This window comes from Cetorhinus maximus, chromosome 23 (genome assembly GCF_964194155.1).
Source record: "Cetorhinus maximus chromosome 23, sCetMax3.hap1.1, whole genome shotgun sequence".
In the NCBI taxonomy this organism is placed as follows: domain Eukaryota; kingdom Metazoa; phylum Chordata; class Chondrichthyes; order Lamniformes; family Cetorhinidae; genus Cetorhinus; species Cetorhinus maximus.
Window position 1 is genome coordinate 25,047,526 of NC_135901.1, and position 23,095 is coordinate 25,070,620.

The window sequence follows — 23,095 nt, forward strand, 5'->3', positions numbered from 1 at the left end:
GTAAGCTGGTGTAGTTCTCTATCTTCAGGTGTTACACTGCTTTCTTTTAAATATGTAAAATGTAAAATGAGCAGAACAATGGTCTGTTGGTCTGTTATTGATGTATTAATAGAGATTGATTGTCAGGATTGACCAACAATAATTATTGCATGGTGTGAATGGTAGGAGTTGGAACTTGATCTTTGTACTTTTGCAATCCCTATGTCATCGCTCTGTTGGCAAGATCTCAGCCTCACATTCCCAGATTCAGACAAAGATTAACCAAGCCTCAGTCTCTAATGGCCACCAGATTATCAACAATCCTGTGCGCCTTAGAAACCGCTCTACTGCTGTGGGCTGGCTGGGTGGATCGCGCATGCTGAGTCTTTGACAGTTCACAATGCCCAAGTGATTGATGGCAGCTCCAGACCAATAGGAAGAAGGGGTGGGTCTGGAGGTCCGAGATTGCATCATTTTGAAAGCTGATTGGTCTCAAACTCAGTATCTTTTCACAGCATCTTTACAGTGCAGAAGGAGGCCATTCGGCCCATCGAGTCTGCACTGGCTCTCTGAAAAGAGCATTCCACCTAGTCCCACTCCCCTGCCTTATCCCCTTGCATATTCTGTCTTTTCAGATAGCAATCCAATTCCCTTCTGAATACCTTGATTGAACCTACCTCCACCACCCTTTAGGAAGTTTGTTCCAGACTCCAACCACCCTCTGAGTGAAAAAATTTTTCCTCACATCACATTTACTTTTCTTTTCCTTTTGCCAATTATTTTGAATCTGTGGCCTCTAGTCCTTGATGTTCTCTTGAGTGGGAACAGTTTCACACTATTTACCCTGTCCATACCCCTCGGGATCTTGAATACCTCTATCAAGTCTCCTCTCAGCCTTCTTTTCTCCAACGAAAACAGTCCCAACCTCTCCAATCTATCCTCATAACTACAGTTTTTCATCCCGGGAATCATTCTTGTGAATCTCCTCTGTACGCACTCTGCTGCCTTCACATCCTTCCTCAAGTATGGTGCCCAGAACTGGGCGCAGTATTCCAGATGAGGCCTAACTAGTGTCTTATACAAGTTCAACATGACCTCTTTACTCTTGTACTCAGTGCCCCTATTAATAAAGCTTAAGAGCTATATGCTTTATTAACTGCTCTCTCAACACGCCCTGCCATCTTCAATGACCTGTGAACATGTACACCGAGGTCCCTCTGTTCCTGCACCTCCTTTAGAGGCTCACCCTTTATTTTAAAATGTCTCACCATATCTTTCCTGCCAAAACGAATCACCTCACACTTCTCTGCATTGAACTTTATCTGCGACTTGTCTGCACAATCCACCAAAATGTTTATGTCCTTTTGAAGTTCAAGAGTATCCTTATCACAGTTGACAACATTTCCAATCTTCATATCATCTGCAAATTTTGAAATCATGCCCTGCACACCACTCCAGGAGAAACCTGGACCTTTCTGTTTGTGGCTTTAAACAGATGAAACCCTGTGAGTGTAGATGTACAAAGGGATCTGGGTGTCCTTGTCCATAAGTCACTGAAAGCTAACATGCAGGCGCAGTTAATGGAATGTTAGCCTTTATTGCAAGAGGATTTGAGTACAGGAGTAGTGAAGTCTTGCTTCAAATGTACAAAACCTTAGTTAGACTGCACCTGGAGTACAGTGTGCAGCTTTGGTCCCCATACAAAGAACAAAGAAAAGTACCGCACAGGAACAGGCCCTTTGGCCCTCCAAGCCTGCGCCAATCATATTACCTGTCAAACTAAAACATTTTGCACTTTTGGGGTCCATATCCTTCTATTCCCATCCTATTCATATATTTGTCAAGCTGCCTCTTAAACACCACTATCGTACCTGCTTCCACCACCTCCTCTGGCAGCGAATTCCAGACACTCACTACCCTCTGCATAAAAAACGTGCCCCGCACATCTCCTCTAAAGTTTTCTCCTCTCACCTTAAATCTATGTCCCCTAGTAATTGACTCTTCCACCCTGGGAAAAAGCTTCTATCTACTCTATCTATGCCACTCATAATTTTGTAAACTTCTATCAAGTCGCCCCTCAATCTCCGTCGCTCTAGTGAGAACAATCCGAGTTTCTCCAACCTCTCCTCATAGCTAATAACCTCCACACTAGGCAGCATCCTGGTAAACCTCCTCTGCACCCTCTCCAACGACTCCATATCCTTCTGGTAATGTGGCGACCAGAATTGCACGCAATATTCCAAGTGTGGCCTAGCCAAGGTTCTATACAGCTGCAGCATGACTTCCCAACTTTTATACTCAATACCCCTGCAGATGAAGGCAAGCATGCCATATGCCTTCCTGATGACCTTATCCACCTGCGTTGCCACTTTCAGTGACCTGTGGACCTGTACACCCAGATCCCTCTGCCCGTCGATGCACTTAAGGGTTCTCCTATTTACTATATAATTCCTACCTGTTATTGGACCTTCCAAAATGCATTACCTCGCATTTGTCCGGATTAAACTCCATCTGCCATTTCTCCGCCCAAGTCTCCACCCGATCTATATCCCGTTGTATCCTTTGACAATCTTCTTCACTATCTGCAACTCCTCCAACCTTCGTGTCATCTGCAAACTTGCTAATTGGCCCAGTTACATTTTCCTCCAAATCATTTACGTATACTACAAACAGCAAAGGTCCCAGCACTGATCCCTGTGGAACACCACTAGTCGCGGCTCTCCATTCAGAAAAGCACCCTTCCACTGCTACCCCCTGTCTTCTATGACCAAGCCAATTCTGTATCCATCTTGCCAGCTCACCTCTGATCCCATGCGACTTTACCTTCTGTACCAGTCTGCCATGAGGGACCTTGTCAAAGACCTTACTGAAATCCATGTAGATAACACCCACTGTCCTTCCATCGTCGATCATCTTTGTCACTCCTTCGAAAAACTCGATCAAGTTAGTGAGACACGACCTCCCCTTCACAAAACCATGCTGTCTCTCACTAGTATGCCCATTTGCTTCCAAATGGTGGTAAATCCTGTCACGAAGAATCTTCTCCAATAATTTCCCTACCACTGACGTAAGGCTCACCGGCCTGTAATTTCCTGGATTATCCCGGCTATCCTTCTTAAACAAGAGAACAACATTAGCCATTCTCCAGTCCTTTGGGACCTCACCCATAGCCAGTGAGGATACAAAGATTTCTGTCAAGGCCCCAGCAATCTCCTCCCTTGCCTCCCTCAGTACTCTGGGGTAGATCCCATCTGGCCCTGGGGACTTATCCACCTTAATATTCTTCAAGACGCCTAACACCTCTTTTTTGATCTCAACATGATCCAGGCTATCTACACACTCTTCCCTAGACAAATCGACCACTAAGTTCTTCTCTTTGGTGAATACCGATGAGAAGCACTCATTTAGTATCTCTCCCATTTCTTCTGGCTCCACACACAGATTCCCACCTCTGTCCCTGAGTGGGCCTTCCCTTTCCCTGGCTACCCTCTTGCTTTTTACATATGTATAAAAGGCCTTGGGATTTTCCTTAATCCTGGTTGCCATGACATTTCATGACCCTTTTTAACCATCCTGACTCCTTGCTTAAGTTTCTTCCTACTTAGAAGGGATATTATTGCCATAGAGGGAGTGCAACAAAGGTTCACCAGACTTTTTCCGGGGATTGCGGACTGTCTTATGAAGAGAGACTGGGGAACCTCAGCCTGCATTCTCGAGAGTTTTGAAGAATGAGAGGTGACCTCATTGAAACCTATGAAATACTTAAAGGAATAGACAAGGTAGGTGCAGGTAAGATTTTTTTTCTCTGGTTGGGGAGTGTAGAAGCAGGGGACACCATTTCAAATTAAGGGGGAAGCTACTTAATTCCGATAAGAGGAGAAATTTCTTTACTCAGAGGTTGTGAATCTTTGGAATTCTCTACCCCAGAGGGCCGTGGAAGCTCAGTCATTGAGTATGTTTAAGGTGGCAATTGATAGACTTCTGGTTAACAATAACATAAAGGGCTATGGATAATGTGGGTAAAAGGTACTGAAGTGTTCAATCCGCCATGATCATATTGAATTGCGGAGCAGACTTGATGGGCTGAATGGCTTTTGCCTGTTCCTATGTTCCTTTATGTGACGCAAACATGTAAACATTTGTGAGTGAAATGGATTCATTCAGGACAGACAGCAGGAATTATTTCAGGAAATTACACAGTGTAATGAGAAAGGAAATTCAGTGTCAGGATTGGGGAGCTGGGACTTGTTACTGAAGGTTTGAGAACTGAAATAATCTGCAGTAAGAGTGGAGAAAATGACAACAAACTGAATATGATTAAACATGGAGCACCATTTCCCGATTTCCTTCATCCCCGATTTTAATCTCTCCACCATTGGTGGCCGTGCCTTCAGCTGCCTGGACCCTAAGCTCTGGAATTTTCTCCCTAAACCTCTCCACCTTTCTACTTCACTTTCCTCCTTTAAGACACTCCTTATAACCGACCTCTTTGATCAAGCTTTTAGTCATCTGACCTAATATGTCCTTATGCTCCTGTGAAACTCCTTGGGACATTTTATTATGTTAAAAGCTCGATATAATTATCAGTTGTTGTAGCTCAGTCAGACCCGATCACTTACTGAGTCTGTATAAATGTAACTCAGACAGACACAGCTTGTGTCAAAGTTCAGTGAGATCTGATCACTGACTGAGTGAGTGAGTTTTTATAAATGTAACTCAGATAGACACAGCTTCTTAGACCTGAGGAGAAGGAAGCTCTGAACTAAACACTGGACTTTGTTTTGCACAATTGGGAAAAGATGAATGTTTCCAAACATTGAAAATTACTAATAAAGTCATTTAAGATGGTTTGTTGTTGTGAGCTGCATTATTTGGTAGAATTAGAGTGAAGGAGTGGGATTGATCCACAGCCTGAGTCACCAGCTTAAGGACAGGAGAGAGAATCTGGAGAGGAGAAAAGAATAAGTAGGAAACTGGACACTGAATCTGGAACAATGAGCAGAGAGGGAGAGGAGTGTGCGGGACAGAGATTTATAGATTTGGGGGAATGAAAGGGTAAAAATGTTCCATAGAAACTAGAATTCTCTGTTCTGAATTTCTATCCTGTGCTGACAGTGATGACTTTTGTAAACTCTGTTTACAGAGGGTTAGCGGGAATTTGCAGACGGAAAGCCTAAGCTAAAAATCTCGATAAGATCTGAAGGAATCACTTAATTCATGTGCCTGATTATTGAAGAAATGTTTGCTCTGTCTTTGGGGAAAGATTTAAATCATAATTTTGACTGAAAAGTCACCAGGATAAACACACACAGACACCCCCGAGCCAGAAACTCATCTCAGGGTCAAACATGACATCAAGCATATGAAAAGTCTGTTGAGTCTCAGACAGTTACCAGGGAGAGGAATGGAGTTGGTAGCTAGGGAATGAAAACAATGACTTCAGCCTTCCCAATATTTAATTGGAGGAAATTTCTGCACATGCATCACTGGATATCAGACAAACAGTCTGATAATTTACTAAGAGCGGAGAAGTTGAGAGAGGTGGTGGTGAAGTAGAGCTGGGAGCTGTCAGTGTAAATGTGATAACTGACACTGTTTTCAGATCATGAGCAGAATTTTACAGCCCCGTTGTGGTGGGGGCGGGGCCGGGAAACGTGGTGAGCCGTTCAACAGTCCATTGACTTTGGCGGGACTGGAAAATCCTGCCAGCAGGAGGGGCTGTAAAATCTCACCTGTTATTGTGTGGAGCAGGTTGATAAGAAAATCAATGCCAAGGCTGGATCCTTCGGGGACACCAGAGGTAACTGTGTGAGTGGGAAGGGAAGACATTGCAAGTGATTCTCTGGCTATGATTAGACAGGAGAGAGCGGCCCCACCCAGCTGGACAACAGGGGAGAGGCGAAGGTGCAAATAATGTGGTCGACTTTGTCAAAGGCTGCAGACAGGTCGAGGACGAGACAGAAACATGATTGGGGGGATTCAAACATACAGTTCCGGGAAAGATGGGCAGGGATTTGGGAGATGACAACAAGGACTTTGGAGAGGAAAGGGAGGCTGGAGATGGGTCAGAAGTTTGTAAGGATTACGGGGTCAGGGATTTGTTTTTTTGAGGAGGGGGTGAGGATGGCAGATTTGAAGGAGAGAAGGACAGTGTCTGAGAGAGAAAATTGTTAACATAGTCAGTGAACATGGGGAAGTTGGCTGATCAGCAGCTCAGTGGGAATAGGGTCGATGGAGCAGGAGGTGGGATTCATGGACAAGATGAGCTCTGAGAGGGCAGGAGGGGAGATGGGAGAGAAACTGGAAAAAGGTTCAAAGCTCAGACAAGGATGAGCTTTAGAGGCAGTTTGGCCCGGTGGGATAGTGGGAGGGAGGGAAGCAGCAGAGGCAGCTGATCGGATTGTCTCAATCTTAGTGACAAAGAAGCTCCATGAGCTCCTCACAGTTGTTGTTGGTGAGGATGGGGGAGACAGGGGAGAGGGAGAGCCCTTCAAAAGGAACAAACATGTTAGAAATACTAAAAAGACACAGCACAGTGTGTGTTTAACACAAAGCTAATTTATTTGACTTTTAGCCAGAATATTAGCTCCTGTAAGTGATCTGGAGTTTATTAACACCAGCAGAAACAGACAGAAGCAGATGGTTCAGTCCTGAACATGATGAATAGCAGAATCCAATCGCTGTCATTATTTGTGAACTCGCTGGTGTCTCAGCAGGTGGGATGAGGTAGTGAATCCCTTCCCACACTCGGCGCAGGTGAATGGCCTCTCCCCAGTGTGAGTGCGCTGGTGTACAGTGAGCTGAGATGATCGCACGAACCCAGTCCCGCAGTGAGAGCACCTGAACGGTCTCTCGTCAGTGTGAACACGTTGATGGCGCGTCAGTTCCCCAGAACTTTTAAAACACTTCCCGCAGTCCGGACATTTAAAAGGTCTCTCATCATTGTGAACTCACTGATGTACAGTGAGTTGAGATGATTGCCTGAACCCAGTCCCACAGTGAGAGCACTTCAATGGTCTCATATCAGTGTGAACACGTTCATGGGCCATCAGTTTCCCGGAACTTTTAAAGCACTTCCCGCAGTCTGGGCATTTAAAAGGTCTCTCATTGTTGTGAACTCACTGGTGTGTCAGCAGGATGGATGAGGTGGTGAATCCCTTCCCACACTCAGGGCAGGTAAATGGCCTCTCCCCAGCGAATTTGTTGGTGCTTCAGCAGGTCAGATGACTGGGTGAATTCCTTCTACACAAGACTCTGGGCTCTATGGGAGCAGAGAGACAGAGAACTTTAACAGAGCCTCCCAAACCCTCAACCTCCACCACCCAGAATGACCAGGGTAGCAGTTATATGTGAACACCATCACCTCAAAGTTACCCTCCAACTCACACACCATCCTGACTTCTCTGACATCCAGTACTGGATGAGCAGAAATTTCCTTAATTCAAATATTGGGAAGACTGAAGCCATTGTCTTTGGTCCCCACAACAAACTTCACTCCCTAGCCACCAAATCCATCTCACTCTGTGAATGTACTGTACTTAGATTTCCAGAAGGCATTTGATAAGGTGTTACATCCCATGAATGAATTAAAAAAATGAATGGCAAAAGGTTAGTACAGGTCAGAGGCTAGGAATCCTGTGATGAGTAACTCACCTCCTGACTCCCCAAAGCCTGTCCACCATCGACAAGGCACAAGTCAGGAATGTGATGGAATACTCCCCACTTGCCTGGATGAGTGCAGTTCCCACAACACTGAAAAAGCTAGACACCGTCCAAACCAGTCCGCTTGACTGGCATCACATCCACAAACATTCACTCCCTCCACCACCGATGCACAGTGGCAGCAGTGTGTATCATCTACAAGATGTATTGCAAGAATTCACCAATGCTCCTTAGACAGCACCTTCCAAACCCATGACCACTACCACCTAGAAGGACAAGGGCAGCAGATAGATGGGAACACCACAACCTGGAAGTTCCCCTCCAAGTCACTCACCATCCTGACTTGGAAATATATCACCATTCCTTCACTGTCGCTGGGTCAAAATCCTGGAACTCCGTGCCTAACAGCACTGTGGGTGCACCTACACCGCATGGACTGCAGCAGTTCAAGAAGGCAGCTCACCACCACCTTCTCAAGGGCAACTAGGGATGGGCAATAAATGCTGGCTCAGTCAGCGAAGCCCACATTCCGTGAATGAATAAAAAAAAGATACAGCAAGTAATCAGGATTATTTATTGCGCGGGGAACGGAATACAAAAGTAGAGGGAGTATGTTTCAGTTATACAAGTCATTGGTGAGACCACATCTGGAGTATTGTGTACAGTATTGGTCTCCTTATTTAAGGAAGGAAATAAATGTATTTGAAGTAGTTCAGAGGGTTACCAGGCTAATACCTTCAATGGGCGGGTTGTCTTTTGAGGATTGGTTGGACAGGCTGGGTTTGTAACTACTAGAGTTTAGAAGAGTAAGAGGTGACTTGATTGAAACCTTTAATAACCTGAGGGGTCTTGACAGGGTGGATGTAGAGAGGATGTTTCCTCTTGTGGGAGAATCTAGAACTAAGTAAGGGGTTGCCCATTCAAGACAGAGATGAGGAGAATTTTTTTCTCTCTGAGGGTAGTGAGTCTTTGGAACTCTTCCTCAAAAGGAAGTAGAGTCTTTGAATATGTTTTTAAGGCAGAGGTAGACAGATTCTGGATAAGCAAGGGGGTGAAAGGTTATTGAATGAAAGGCAGGAATGTGACGTTAAAATCAGATCAGCCACGATCTTATTGAATGGTGGAGCAGACTTGAGGGGCCGAATGACCTACCCCTGCTCCTAATCCATATGTCTCTCCCCGGCAACTGTCAGAAGCTGAACCAGACTGTTCACACCCACTGTGTCATATTTCAAGAACATATCTGCATCATCACCATTTCCGTATATTCCCACCTCAGTAACATCGTCCAACTCCACCCTAGTCTCAGCTCATCTGCTGCTGAAACCGTCATCCGGTTCTTTGTCACCTCTACACTTAACTATCCTAACACACTCCCGGCCGGCCTCCAACATTCAACCTCTCTGTAATCTTGAGGTCATCCAAAACTCTGCTGCCCGTGTGCTTACTCACACCAAGTCTTGTTCACTCATCACCCCCGTGCTCACTGACCTACAAAGGTTCTGGGTTAAGAAGCACCTATATTTTAAGTTTCTCATCCTTGTTTTCAAATCCTTCCATGGTCTCACCCCACCCTATCTCTGTAACCTTCTCCAGCCTCACTAACCTCCAAGATATCTGCACTAATCTATTTCCAGCCTCTTCAGCATTCCTGATTTTAATCACTGCACCATTAGTGGCTGTTCTTTCAGTTGTCCAGGCCCCAAGCTCTGGAATTTCCTCCCTAAACCTCTCCACCTCACTTTTCTCCTCGAAACGTTAACTCTGTTTCTCTCTCCACGGCTGCTGTCAGACCTGCTGAGTTTTTCCAGCATTTTCTGTTTTTGTTTCAGATTTATAGCTTCCGCAGTATTTTGCTTTTATCTCCTTACGCGGCTCAGTGTCAAATACACTTTGTAACATTTCTGTGAAATGCCTTGGAACATTTTGTTACATTAAAGGCGCAATATAAATACAGATTGCTGTTGTTGATTTGGACATATATCACCATCCCTTCATCATCACTGGGTGAATGCTTTAGTGACTGGAAGCCTGTGTCCAGTGGCATACCACAGGGATCTGTGCTGGGTCCCCTATTATTCGTCATTTATATAAATGATATAGATGACGATGTGGGGGGTAGGATTAGTAAGTTTGCGGATGACACAAAGATTGGCCAGGTGGTTAACAGTGAGGTTGAGTGTCTTGGGCTACAGTAAAATACAGACGAGATGGTCAAATGGGCAGATAAGTGGCAGATAGAATTTAACCCTGAAAGGTGTGGGGTGATACACTTTGGAAGGAGTAATTTGACAAGGAAGTATTCAATGAACAGCACGACACTAGGAAGTTCTGAGGAACAAAGGGACCTTGGTGTGTGTGTCCATTTATCTCTGAAGGTGTTAGGGCATGTTAGTGGGGTGGTGAAAAAGGCATATGGGACACTTGCCTTTATCAATTGAGGCATAGATTACAAAAGTAGGGAGGTCATGTTGGAGTTGTATAGAACCTTGGTGAGGCCACAGCTGGAGTACTGTGTGCAGTTCTGGTTGCCACATTATAGGAAGGGTGTGATTGCACTGGAGAGGGTGCAGAGGAGATTCACTAGGATGTTGCCTGGGATGAAACATTTAAGTTACGAAGAGAGGTTGGATAGACTTGGGTTGTTTTCGTTGGAGCAGAGAAGACTGAGGGGGCGACCTGATCGAGGTGTACAAGATTATGAGGGGCATGGACAGGGTGGATAGGGAGCAGCTGTTCCCCTTAGTTGAAGGGTTAGTCATGAGGGGACACAAGTTCAAGGTGAGGGGCAGAAGGTTTAGGGGGGGATGTGAGGAAAAGCTTTTTTACCCAAGAGGGTGGTGACGGTCTGGAATGCACTGCCTGGGAGGGTGGTGGAGGCGGGTTGCCTCACATCCTTTGAAAAGTACCTGGATGAGCACTTGGCACGTCATAACATTCAAGGATATGGGCCAAGTGCTGGTAAATGAGATTAGGTAGGTAGGTCAGGAGTTTCTCACATGTCGGTGCAGACTCGATGGGCCGAAGGGCATCTTCTGCGCTGTGTGATTCTGAGAGTCTGTGATGTACCCCCCCTCCACACTGGCAGCCATAGATTAGGAGCCTGGGTCTGAAGTGTGACCAGGCATTGAGGAGCAGCAACCTCTCACAATGAATATAACATGGCCCATGGACTCCTGTAGGCTGCAAACATCACCTGCAGCCTGGGGGTGGGTGAAGATGTTTAAAAATGTGTTGCCCAGATTTCTTCAACTCCCAGGTACTGGGACCCGGTTGGTAACAATCCCTGCAGCCCCGCCCACTCACTTTTGCGTCACCAAGACGTCAACGCATGCGCTTTGCTCCCCGCTGAAGCAAAATGGCGGCCGTTAACTTGCGCTTGTTCGGAAAAAAGAACTGGGAAGAAAATGGGGGTATCTCAGGATCTTATTCGAGGTTTGGAGCCTTTGCGATGTGTTTAGAAACCCTCCCCGTCCTCTCGCCGCCTCTATCGCTCCCTCCGTGTTTTCACTTCCTTACCGGTTTGGAGATAAGACAGACAATGGACTCCGCATCGCCGTTATGGCGCATGCTCCAAACACTGGGCGGCACTGCGCCTGCGCACTGCTCGCCTGTGATGGGGAATAGGGGACAGTCACCACCGCGGGGCATGCTGGGTAAAGTCCTCGCCATCGAATGTCCTAATTGGCGAATAGTGAGGCTTTTTTGCAACGACGTGGGGATTGGGGCGAGTGTCGGGCAGCCAATAAAATTAGCAACCAAATTAAAAAGAAGCCCAAGTGCACAGAACCTCCATTATCCACCAAAAAGAAGGGAATCGATGGTGAATTGCAAATTCCCCAAAGCTTTACCAAAACAGCAGCAATGACGCGGAATCCAATCCCTCCAGTCAAATGTGAACTCAGCAGATGGGGTGAGTGAGTGAATTCTTTCAGTGAGTAACTGTCAGGATTGTTGTCTTGTGGATATGCCTGGTTGTGTATGTTTAGTTATGCTGTCACACACCAATAACACAGAGAAACCTGGAAGCAAGCTGCAGCTCCTTTTTTTTCATTCATCACAGGATGTGGGTATCACAGGCAATGCGGGCATTTATTGCTATCCCTAATTGCCCTTGAGAATATGATGGTGATCTGCCTTCACGAACTGCTGCAGTCCATTTGAATTTTACTTTCTCCGAGTGGTTTTAATACACCAAGTAGCTTATGCATCATTTCAAAGGGTCAAGCACATTGCTGTTGGTCTGGAGTCACCTGTAGACCAGATGAGATTGGGATGGCAGGTTTCCTTTCTTAGAGGATGTCAGGAGACCAGTTGGACTTTTATAACAATGCATTCGTTTCATGATCACTGATAACAATTTTATAGTTGATTTTTATTCCAGATTTATAGAATTAACTGAATTTAAAACCTCTAACCGTTGTGATGGGATTTGAACTCACATCTCCAGATCATTATTCCCTCTAGATTACTAATCCAGTAATGTAACCGCAATGTCTGGGCATGTCGTCAGAATGCCTGAATTCAGATTAACAAACAGGTGCTGTATTCAGAGCTACACCAGGAAGGCCCTTCACACGGGGCCAAAGGAAACTTTTCAAAGACAACTTCAAGGCCTCTGTGACATTCTACTCTCTTCACAGAAACACTTGGGAAGCAGATTCCCAATTGCCTCCAAAATGTTGATTCATCATCCATAAACTTTTCAATCAACAAGAGCTGCCACTGAGAGAGACGAACAGAGAGAGCAGCTGCTCGAGTCAACAATCCATCACCAACTCTACTGGCCAACAACCCCCATGTCCTCACTGCAGGGAGAGCAAGGCTAAAATAGGGCTCATTAGTCATTTGTGAACCCACAGCTAACACTGACATCCCAGTCATCCAAAAGAAAAAATCATCCTTGACACAAGGGAATACCGATGGATAACCACAATGTTATCATACCCTTTTTCTGGGGATTGAATGTTAGTTATACGATTGTAGCAGCAGTTAACAGCCTCCTGTGAACTCCTCCATGTGTTTTCTTAGTGCAGATTTGAAACAATTTATTTTGAGTGAGCTTATGTTAAATGAGTTAATACTGATTTTATAAACCGATGGTGAGACCTCAGTTGGAGTGCTGTATTCATTTCTGGGCATCATACTTTAAACAGGATGTGAAAGCCTGAGAGAGGGTGCGAAAGAGATTTGCTAGAATGGTACCAAGGATAAGAGGCTTCAGTTATATGGAGAGACTGGAGAAACAGGGATTGTTTTCCTTGGAGCAAAGAGTTAAAAGGGGAGGTGATGGCATAGAGGTATTATCACTAGACCAGTAATCCAGAGACCCAGGGTAATGCTCTGGAGACTGGGGTTCAAATTCCACCAAGTTCTCATGATGATGATGAAGCCATTGTCGCTTGTTATAAAAAACCCATCTGGAGCACTAAGAAGGAAATCTGCCATCTTCACCTGGCCTGGCCTGCACTGTATATGACTCCAGACCCACAGCAATATGGTTGACTCTTAAAATGCCCAGAACTTACACCACATGGACTGAAACAGGTCAATAATGGCAGCTCACCACCACCTTTTCAAAAAAAAAAGATGCAATAGCAGTTTTCAGAATCACACAGTGCAGAAGAGATCCTTTTGCCCATTGAGTCTGCACCAACACATGAGAAACACCTGACCTAACTAATCCCATAGCCTTGAATGTTATGACGTTTGTCAAAGCAATCATGAATGGCTTTGACAAACTAAAGAAAGAGGAAGGATCTCCAGTAACAGAAGAATTGTTAATCAGAGGATACAGATTTCAAAATTTTTTTTAAGCAGTGTGTTGTTGTGATCTGGAATGCACTGCCTGAAAGGGTGCTGTAAGCAGATTCAACAGCAACATTCTTCGGAGAATTGAATAAATACTTAAAGGGAAGAAGTATTCAAGTTTATGAGTAAAGAAAAGGGGAGTGGTACTAATTCGATAGTTTCACTAAAGAGCTAGTATAAACATAATGAGCTGAACACCTTCCTTTAGCTCCTGTCCCATCTGAGAACGATGGCCGATGATGCACCCAGAATGCTTCAGATGGTAGAAGGTGGCCGATCAACATCAACAGGAAAACAACAGTCAGATTTTTCTCCCTTTCTTTCGTGAAGGTGCTGTGTGATGGTGAGGTTCAATCCCAGTCACTGTTTACCCTCCTGTACCCTGCCAAGTGGTAATTCTGAGTTTATGACCCTACACTGTGAGCTATAATAATGGTATTTTATTCAAGAAACAAGTTTTCAGACCAAAGGCTGAATTGCAGTGTGACTTACATGAGGAAATTCACATACAGACTAAATAATCAAGTTAAAAACATGGAAATGTGACAATCAAATACGTTATTTTTTAATAATAACAGTGGCAGAGTACAAGTGTAACAATTACAAACACAGGGTCTGATACAGTAAGAGTGCAGATGGGGCCCAAAGGAAGAAAAGAAAAGGTTTGGCTCACTTTGAGTGTAAAAAATACAGTGTTTGTTCCAATAATAAGAGTCAGGTTTCAGTGTGTTAGTGAACACATCATTGGATCCAGTGTAATGATAATACAGTCAGTATCTAGTGCACCAAAATCAAAGATTGGATCTCTTAAAGCAGTCTGAGTGAGTCATGGCCTATTGATATATCAATGTGTTGCCTAATGTCTAGTAACAGAGCCAAGGATGAATGCAATGTGAATGGGATGGGTTTAGTGTAATAACACAGACACAGTCTGGCGGAATGGGAACTGATGTCAACATTGACTAATTGGTGACACACTCACCCCGAGTCAGAAGGACTCTAGTGTTATGTGGATAATATTTTTGTTGAAAGTTTCTGTGTTATGGTGAGTGTCACAGGGAGGTGTGTGATAAAATAGGAGTGGAAATGTCATGACAGAGACACATGTGACTGACTCCACCTGACTGGGAGCTGTTATACCCAAGGGGAGGGCAATGACGACATGGGGAACTCCAGAGATTTCTGGTATCGGAGGTGATAATGGTGCATCTGAGGAACTGAAAAGAATCGGTTCCTTCTCTTCCTTGCCTGCAGTTCCCAAGTTACACAGACACACAGGAAACAGATCTGACAGCTCATAGAAACCAACGTTTTAAATCTTCTGTTTGAGACACATTATGATTGAAAAGATCAAATGTTAAAACCTCAGGAGAGGAAAATTCAGAATATTAAAGACGAGTGAACCGTCCAATTAGTCCCATTCACTATAACTCTGCCAATTTTCCCCTCTTCGAGTATTGATCCAATTCCCTTTGAAAGTTATTATATTTGCTTTCAACCCCCTGTCAGTGTGTGCATTCCAGGTCATATCAAATCACTGCGTAAAAATGTTCTCATCACCCCTTCCGATTCTGTCGTCAAATATCTTAAATCTCTGTGTCCTCTGGTTACAAACCTTCCTGCTCCTGGAAACAGTTTCTCCCTTTCGACACTATTACAAATCCTTCCTCATTTTGAACACCTCCATTAAATTTCCCCTTAACCTTTCCTGATCTAAGAAGGACAGCCCCTGTTTTTCCCGCTCAAAAGAAGCATCAGATTGGACTCGAAACCTTAAATCTGTTTCTCTGGCCACAGATGCTGCCAGACCTGCTGAGTTTTTGCAGCATTTTCTGCCTTTAGCCGTTTTTCCTTCTTTAATCTATCAAAAACCCTTCATGATATTGAACATCTCAATTAAACAGGAACACAATGACATCGAGAGAGATATAGAGGAAAGGAGAGACAAAGACAGAGAAAAACTGAGACACTTAAAAAAAACAGAAAGATGAGGTGGTGAAAGATAAAGCTGAGAAATAGAGGAAGCAAGTAATACAGAATGTGAGAGAATGATATAAAATGGAAAGGTGTAGGCTATCAGTTCCTGGCTATGGAGAGCAGAGGGAACTCAGTGACTGACCCACAGACACAGCCACATTTGTCCGGGAATGGAGACTCTGAACAGAAACAACAGGCTCATTTGTAAATGTCACCGCAATGTGATCTGTGTGACTCTGCCCTGTATCTGTGGCCAGATATAGGCCGCCTTGACAGATGTTCTCACCCGACCGTGGCCCCTGCATTTATTTTCTGCTCAGAAGTGAGATGTGTGGTTTGGAACCGGCAGCAGAGAAACAGGAAGTTGTGTTTCCTGAGAATGAAACAGCAGGTGTCAGTTTCATGTTATCACCGAGAACAGTCTTCCTGCCTGTGAGGGTGAACTCACTGTGACAGCATCAAGAACAACCACACAGATTGCTGCCGGTCTCAGCGTTACATTCACCTCCATTCCCAATTTAAAGATTTAAACACAAGCTTATTTGGGGTTTTAACATATTCACTGAAGGGGAAAACGAGCTGATGGTTACCCTTGGAAGAAATGAGGGGAAATTATATAAAATAAATAATTTTGCCCAAAAATAGTTATCAGAAAATAGGAGAGTTAAAGTGAATCGAGGCCTGTCTGAGAGTGAGAGAGAGAGAGGGGAATGACTCTCTGTACGTTGAGCGCTGCCTCAGACAGAGAAGAGAGGCTAAGTGAGGTTAAGTGTGTTAGGTTCTTTCTCAGAGAGAGAGAAAAAAATTAAGTGAATTTCGGCACTCTCTGAAACAGAGAGATTAAGTGACTTAGTGTCTGAGAGAGAGAGGAGAGAGGTTAAGTGACTTAGACAGAGTCAAAGAGAGAGAGAGATTAAGTGCGTGTCTGAAAGAGAGAGGAAAGAGGTTAAGTGAAATAAAAGCAAAATATTGCAGATGCTGAAAATCTGCAATGAAAACAGTAAATGCTGGAAAAACTCAGCAGGTCTGACAGCATCTATGGGGAGAGAAGCAGAGTTAATGTTTTGAGTCCGTATGACTGAAGAAGACCACATGCTCTGAAGAAGAGTCATACGGACTTGAGAGGTGAAGTGAGTTTGGGGACAGATGTGCTCATATTGGTAATTGAATGGTCAGTGTGAGATTGTTTTCTAAATAGCAGCACCCCAGAGAATGGGTTCCAGATAATTGTCAGTGCTATTAAAAAATTTGCAAAGATATTACATTTTGAATAAATGGAAATAAAGGACTAAAATACTTGAAGATAATTACTTCAGGAAATACATTGCAAATGTGAAGAATGATGTGTTCACAATCAGACACAGAGACACAAACACACGCATGTGCACGCACGCACACACACACATTTTGTGTTGAGCTGGTTTCAGTTGTGTCTGTTAACCAGTTGACAGATTTTTAATTGGATACCATTAGGATCCTGCAGCAGTCCATTCGACTGAGGAGACGGTTCTAGATTCTGTCTGACACAATCAGTGGGTCAGGTGGAAGCTAAATAGAAAATCCTGCAGGAAAAATAATCCTTAACATTAAAAATCTATCTGAGCAAATGACTCAGTGCTACACCACTGTGAATTAGTAAACTTTAACACAACAGAGTTTGTCACTAAGTAGTGTAAAATACAGTGCATTAATGCTCACCTTTAGTCTTGCCCCTCAATCCCAGTTAATCTTTGGGAGATTGTTACAAGATTCACCCCATCCTTTCGACACAAATATTACCCACATAACACGAGAGTCATTAGAAATTGATGTGTGCTTCCCACACACTGTCCTTTTAAATATACCTCACTCCTACCAGCCTTTAACTATCAAAAACATAACAGAGTTAATAGCTGCTGATAGCTATCATTAAATTTATACTTGAAATGATTGAATCTTCACATGCAAAATATATTTTGTTTTATTCTTTGATGGACTGTGGGTGTCACTGGCAAGGCCAACGTTTGTTGCCCAACATTAACTGTCCTTGAACAGAGTGGCTTCCTCGGTTATTTCAGAGGGCAGTTAAGAGTTAACCACATTGCTTTGTGAGTCTGGCCTCACATGTGGGCCGGACCAGGTGAGGACGGCAGATTTCCTTCCATAAAGGACATTAGTGAAGCAGATGGGTTTTTACAACAATCGATTATAGTTTCATGGACACCATCACTGAGACCAGCTTTCAATTGCAGATTTTGAATATCATGATGAGGTTAGAAGCCTGGTCAATATGCTCAGGTTCTGAAGGTGAAATCTACAATCTAGAGATTCTGAAATCAGTGTCGTCACTGCAACCAAGCTGCTACTAAAATGTTTAAGGAGCTAAGGTGACATTTTACATCTACATTGACATGTAGACATAACATTGTTACTGTTAAATAACATACCGTTACTGTTAAACTTCCAGATAATAAAATCACAAACAGCAACTGCAAGCAGAAGGAGCAGAATAAACATGATGGAGAGAAACACGAGAGCCCACAGGCGAGGACCACATAGATCAGGTTCACACACCCAGGGACAGGCGGTTCATGCGCCCGGGGACACACACCCAAGGCTCACCGGGAATGATCAGAATAAGGAAACCGCCCAGAAAACTACCAATAGGAATCTTCAGCTGAACAAATCACTCATTCTTAAAGGGACCGAAGGGGTCCTGACACTATGAAGTTAAAGGGGCAGACACAGCTTCAGCCTTCTCTCTGTTACCTTTCTGATAGTTAAAGGCTGGTAGGAGTGAGGTATATTTAAAATGTGTGGGAAGCACACATCAATAAAACTGGGAATTCTTGGACATACGCTGCAGGTCATTCTTTATCTGGGAATCAAACTGTTGTATTATTGTCCCAGCAGTTAACAGCCTCCTGTGAACTCCTCCAGCTTCTAGTTTAATGCAGATTTTAACCCAATAAATTTCAGCATGTTTCGATTCAGTGACTCGGGACTGACACACAAACATATTGAAACAATTTAGACTTATTAAGAACTATTTTCAGACTGGAAACTTAAACCTGCCGTTTCACTTTCGGTCAGGAACAGATCACAGTTTTACACCAACCTTTGATTTGGCAGCATGTTTCCAGCATTCACCATTGTTCTTCCTGACTCTAAACCCAGTTGTAAAGGAGCCTTCTGTTCCATGTCCAGGAGCTCTGAACCATGGGCAAGAGCAGCTGAGGCACATTTCTTACACACCTCAGCATTCACCCACATGGGGATTGTGCCGTCAGTGAAGAAAGATGAGAAAGACCAAAGTGTTGTTTGGGGGTCCCTCAGAGTGACCCTGACGGACTGTGTCCAGGCTGAAGTTCTGTTCCTGCCGTACGATCCTCCCCTAGGTTGTCCTTTCTGACTCCAGCCAGGTGATGTTAAACACTTAGGAGGGAAAAACAAAAATCTACAAAGCTGATTTATTTCACATTTACTCAGAATATTGAACCTCATCAACAGGTCAGGACAGTCAGAATGAACATGGTTCAGTCCTGATATGATTAACATCATCAACAGGAGTAGAATCCAAACCTTACAGTCGCTTATGAACCCACTGGTGTGTTCGCAGGTGTGATGACTGAGTGAATGCCTTTCCACAGGCATTACAGGTGAATGGCCTCTCCCCACTGTGAACTCGCTGGTGTTTCAGCAGATAGGATGAATGAGAAAATCCCTTCCCACACACAGAGCAGGTAAATGGCCTCTCCCCACTGTGAATGCTCTGGTGTGTCAGCAGGTTGGATAACTGAGTGAATCCCTTCCCACAAACGGAGCAGGTGAAAGGCCTCTCTCCAGTGTGTACTCGCTGGTGATTCAATAGGTTGGATGACCGAGTGAATCCCTTCCCACACATGGAGCAAGTGAATGGTCTCTCCTCAGTGTGAACCTGTTGGTGTGTCAGAAGGTTAGATGAACGGGTGAATCCCTTCCCACAGTCAGAGCAGGTGAATGGTCTATCCCCCGTGTGAAGTTGCTGGTGTATCAGAAGGTTGGATGAATTAATGAAGCCCTTCCCACAGTCGGAGCAGGTGAATGGCCTCTCCCCAGTGTGAATTCGCTGGTGATTCAGTAGGGCAGACGGACGGCTGAATCCCTTCCCACAATCGGTGCAGGTGAACGGCCTCTCCCAAGTGTGAATACGTTATGTATCAGCAGACCTTTTCTGCATTTAAAACTCTTCTCACAGTCAGAACATGTAAACGGTCTCTTATCAGTGTGAACAAGTTGGTGTGTCACAACGTGGGATGACCGAGTGAAGTCCTTCCCACACACAGGGCAGGTGAATGGCCTCTCCTCAGTGTGAACTCGCTGGTGGATCCGAAGGTTGTACAAATGGGTGAATCTCTTCCCACAGATAGAGCAGGTGAACGGTCTCTCCACAGTATGACTGCGCCGATGAACTTCCAGTTGCGATGGGGAATTGAATCCCTTCCCACAGTCCACACATTTCCATGGTTTCTCCATGGTGTGGGGGTCCTTGTCTCTCTTCAGGTTGGACGCTTAGTTGAAGCCTTATCCACACACAACATGTGAACAGTTTCTCCCCACTGTGAATGGTACGATATTTTTCTAGACTGTGTAACTGCTTAAAGTTTTTTCCAAAGTCAGTTCACTGGAACACTCTCACTCGGGTGTGTGTGTTGGTGCTTTTCCAGTCACACCGATGTTTGAAATCCTTTCCCAAAGACAGAATAGACAAACATTTGTCCTTCCACATTCAAAAGCTGATGTTATTCAGGTCCTGATGAATTCAGTGCCTCTGACAGATTTTGATGTGATGTTTGCTTTGCGTTTTCTGTCTGCCAGTCACCTCCGTTTAATACCCTGTAAAACGAGTTTACAAAAATCATCACTTTAAATCCAGGACAGAAATTCTAGTTTCTATGGAACATCTTTTGTTTCTCTTGTTCCCCCAAAGCTGTAAATCCCCGTCCCACACACTCTCCCTCCTCCCTGGGCTGAAATCCAAACCCATCTCACCATCTCCACCATTTCTTTCCTCCACTCCCAGTTTTCTCCCTCCCTCTCCTCTGCCTGGGTTCAGTTCTCCAGCTCCTGTGTCTCTGATTCAGGGTCTCAGGCGGGACCCCAGCTGCCGTTGGGCGGGACACAGGAGGGGGAAACCCTCCCGGGTGGGTCTTACCCGGACCCTGAGTCCGTCCCCCCAGTTTCTGAGCCCCCGGGCGGCCCGCGGTCTCCCCGCAGTTTCTGAATCTCCCGCCCCGGAGCCTCTTCGCCTGAACCCGGCTCTGTCACCGGGAAGAAGCCCCGGAGCTGCAAACACAGGACATGGAGGCTGTGATCTGGGATTGCGGCCAACACCGGGTGTTTCTGAAGCCTCTGCCCCGACTCGCCGGCTCCAGTCAGTTTCTGTCTCCCGGCAGCTCTGACACGTGCCCGTCCGACCTGACCCAACACCTGTACTGCGCATGTTCCAGTCAGAGCGGCACTGCGCATGTGCAACAATCGTCTGTTGTACAGATAGGATACATTCCGCCTCTCGGTGAATGCTGGGTAACCCGCACCGCCATTGACAACCTGTTTCATCGAATACAGCATCATCTTCTGTGGTCCGATTACGATTTGAACCCTGGATATAAAATGGTTCAGTCAGTTGACACAGCATCCATAGTTCTACCCTGGATTTGATTAACAGCAGGAAAAAAACCCTTGATGTCAAATGTGAACTGACTGGATTCTTAGCAAGCAGTGTGAACGAGTGTGTCTTTTCTCGCAAACAGAACATTAAACAGCTCCTCATCACCAACTGATTGTATATCAATTGCTTTGAACTTTTAAAGCTGAAGTGTTAACTAGTGGAAATACTGAATAGATCCCTCCGGGCATATAAAGTATCTGAATGGTCTCCCTCTGACGTGACTGTGTTCTTGTGTCAGTAAATGGGATGACTAAGTGAATCTCTGTCTACATACAGCTGGTGGACGGTGTTTTTGTGGTGTGATTGTACCCATGAGTTCCCAGCTCAGACATGCTTCGCAAACTCTTAATATAACGATTTCCATATTCTCACATTCCCCTGGTCAAAGAAAAGCAAAAATACTGTGGATGCTGAAAATATACAATAAAAATAGAAAATGATGGAAATACTCTGATATTGAGTAACTTCCAGATCAGAATTGACTTGATATGATGTGTTGCAGCCGTAGCATTTGGAAGTTGGTCGGCACCAATGTGATCCACAACAAACACAGTAAATGCAGCTCGAGGAAGGTCAGCTCAGAGTTGTTCAGCTGGAGCCTGAACTTTGGACAATGGGGAGAAAGTTGCCTGAACAATTTGATTCAGCAAGAAACCACTCGCCTTAAGTTACATAATATCAGATTTAGTCTGTGGTCAGGGATGGGAGGGTGTGACTACTGGTGATACAGGTATGGGTATCAAGAAGGTAGAACTTTGCACTTGTCCAATAAATTCAAAGTTCTTGGAGCCATGAGGACAGCAGCTTGATGTATGAGCAAAGTGACCATGGTACCGAGTTACAGGGGACCATTCCAGTTGGGGGTGGCAGGTGGCGGAGAGAACAGAATGTAGGAACAGTCGGGGACAGTAGCCAAGGGTGTGAGTCACGAATGCTGTGCAGCCTGCTCAGTAATGGATTTAAGGACATCTCCTCAGGCTGGAGAGTAATGTGGAGAAGGAGGGAGAGGGCCCAGTTATCGTGGTTCATGTAGGTACCAGCTACAAAGTTATTATCGTGTAAGAGGTTCTGCTCAGGGAGCATGAGCAACTAGGGCCTAAATTAAAAAGCGAAAACAAAAGTAATAACCTCTAGATTACTATCTCATCCATCAGTAAATTGGCATAGAGTAGACAAGATCAAAATGTTCAATGTGTGGTTCAACAACTGGTGTGACAAGGGTGATTTGGAAGAACTCCTTCCGACTTTTATTAAACGGGATTGCCTGGGCAGTTATGTTATTAGGCTAGCAATCCAGTGGTCTGGATGTGTGTTTGGATCCTAACATGGCAGGAGGGAATTTAAATTCAGTTCATTAAATAAATCTGGAATTGAAAGCTAGTCTCAGTGACGGTGACCATGAAACTATCTGATTGTTGAAAAAACCTATCTGGGTCACTAATGTCCTTTAGGGAAGGAAATCTGCCAACCTTACCTGGTCTGGCCTACGTGTGACTCCAGGCCCCAACAATATGGTTGACTCCTAACTGCCCTCTGAAATGGCCTAACAAGCCTTTCAGTTATACTCAAGGCAGCAGCTCACCACCACTTTCTCAAGGAGCAATTTAGGGAAGGGCATTAAATCCTGACTTTGCCAGCAGTGCCCAAGTCCCGTGAATGAGAATAAAAGTTTGAAGGCGATCACTCTCTCATCAGATATTCAACTAGGGAAGACTGCATTATACTACTGAAACTGGGACAGGTCTTGGGGAATAGCAGAGGGGATCCTATTCTGCTACTGTCCGGCATTATATCAGTCTCGGGAGTATTGGAATAGTTTCACAATGCAATCTCTAAATTTGCCTCTGACGCCAAATTGGCAGGGGGGTGCTGGGGGAAAGAGTCAGTACTGAGGAGGGCTGCAACAAATTACAGGAGGACAGCAACAAACTTGCAGGATGGGAAAATAATTGGCAAATAAAGTTCAGCACAGATAAT

At 44.7% G+C, this 23,095-nt stretch overlaps 1 protein-coding gene across 1 annotated transcript in view; it reads right to left on the reverse strand.

Moving 5' to 3' along the window:
• Positions 1–23,095, reverse strand: part of LOC144697903 (uncharacterized) — a 60,947-nt gene that overhangs the window by 34,851 nt on the left and 3,001 nt on the right. The window contains exons 2-3 of the mRNA XM_078569865.1: positions 20,603–21,049; positions 18,996–19,580 (exon numbers count right to left, since the gene is read on the reverse strand). Of these exons, the coding sequence (XP_078425991.1) occupies positions 18,996–19,580; positions 20,603–21,049 (1,032 nt within the window). The remainder of the gene's footprint in view (positions 1–18,995; positions 19,581–20,602; positions 21,050–23,095) is intronic.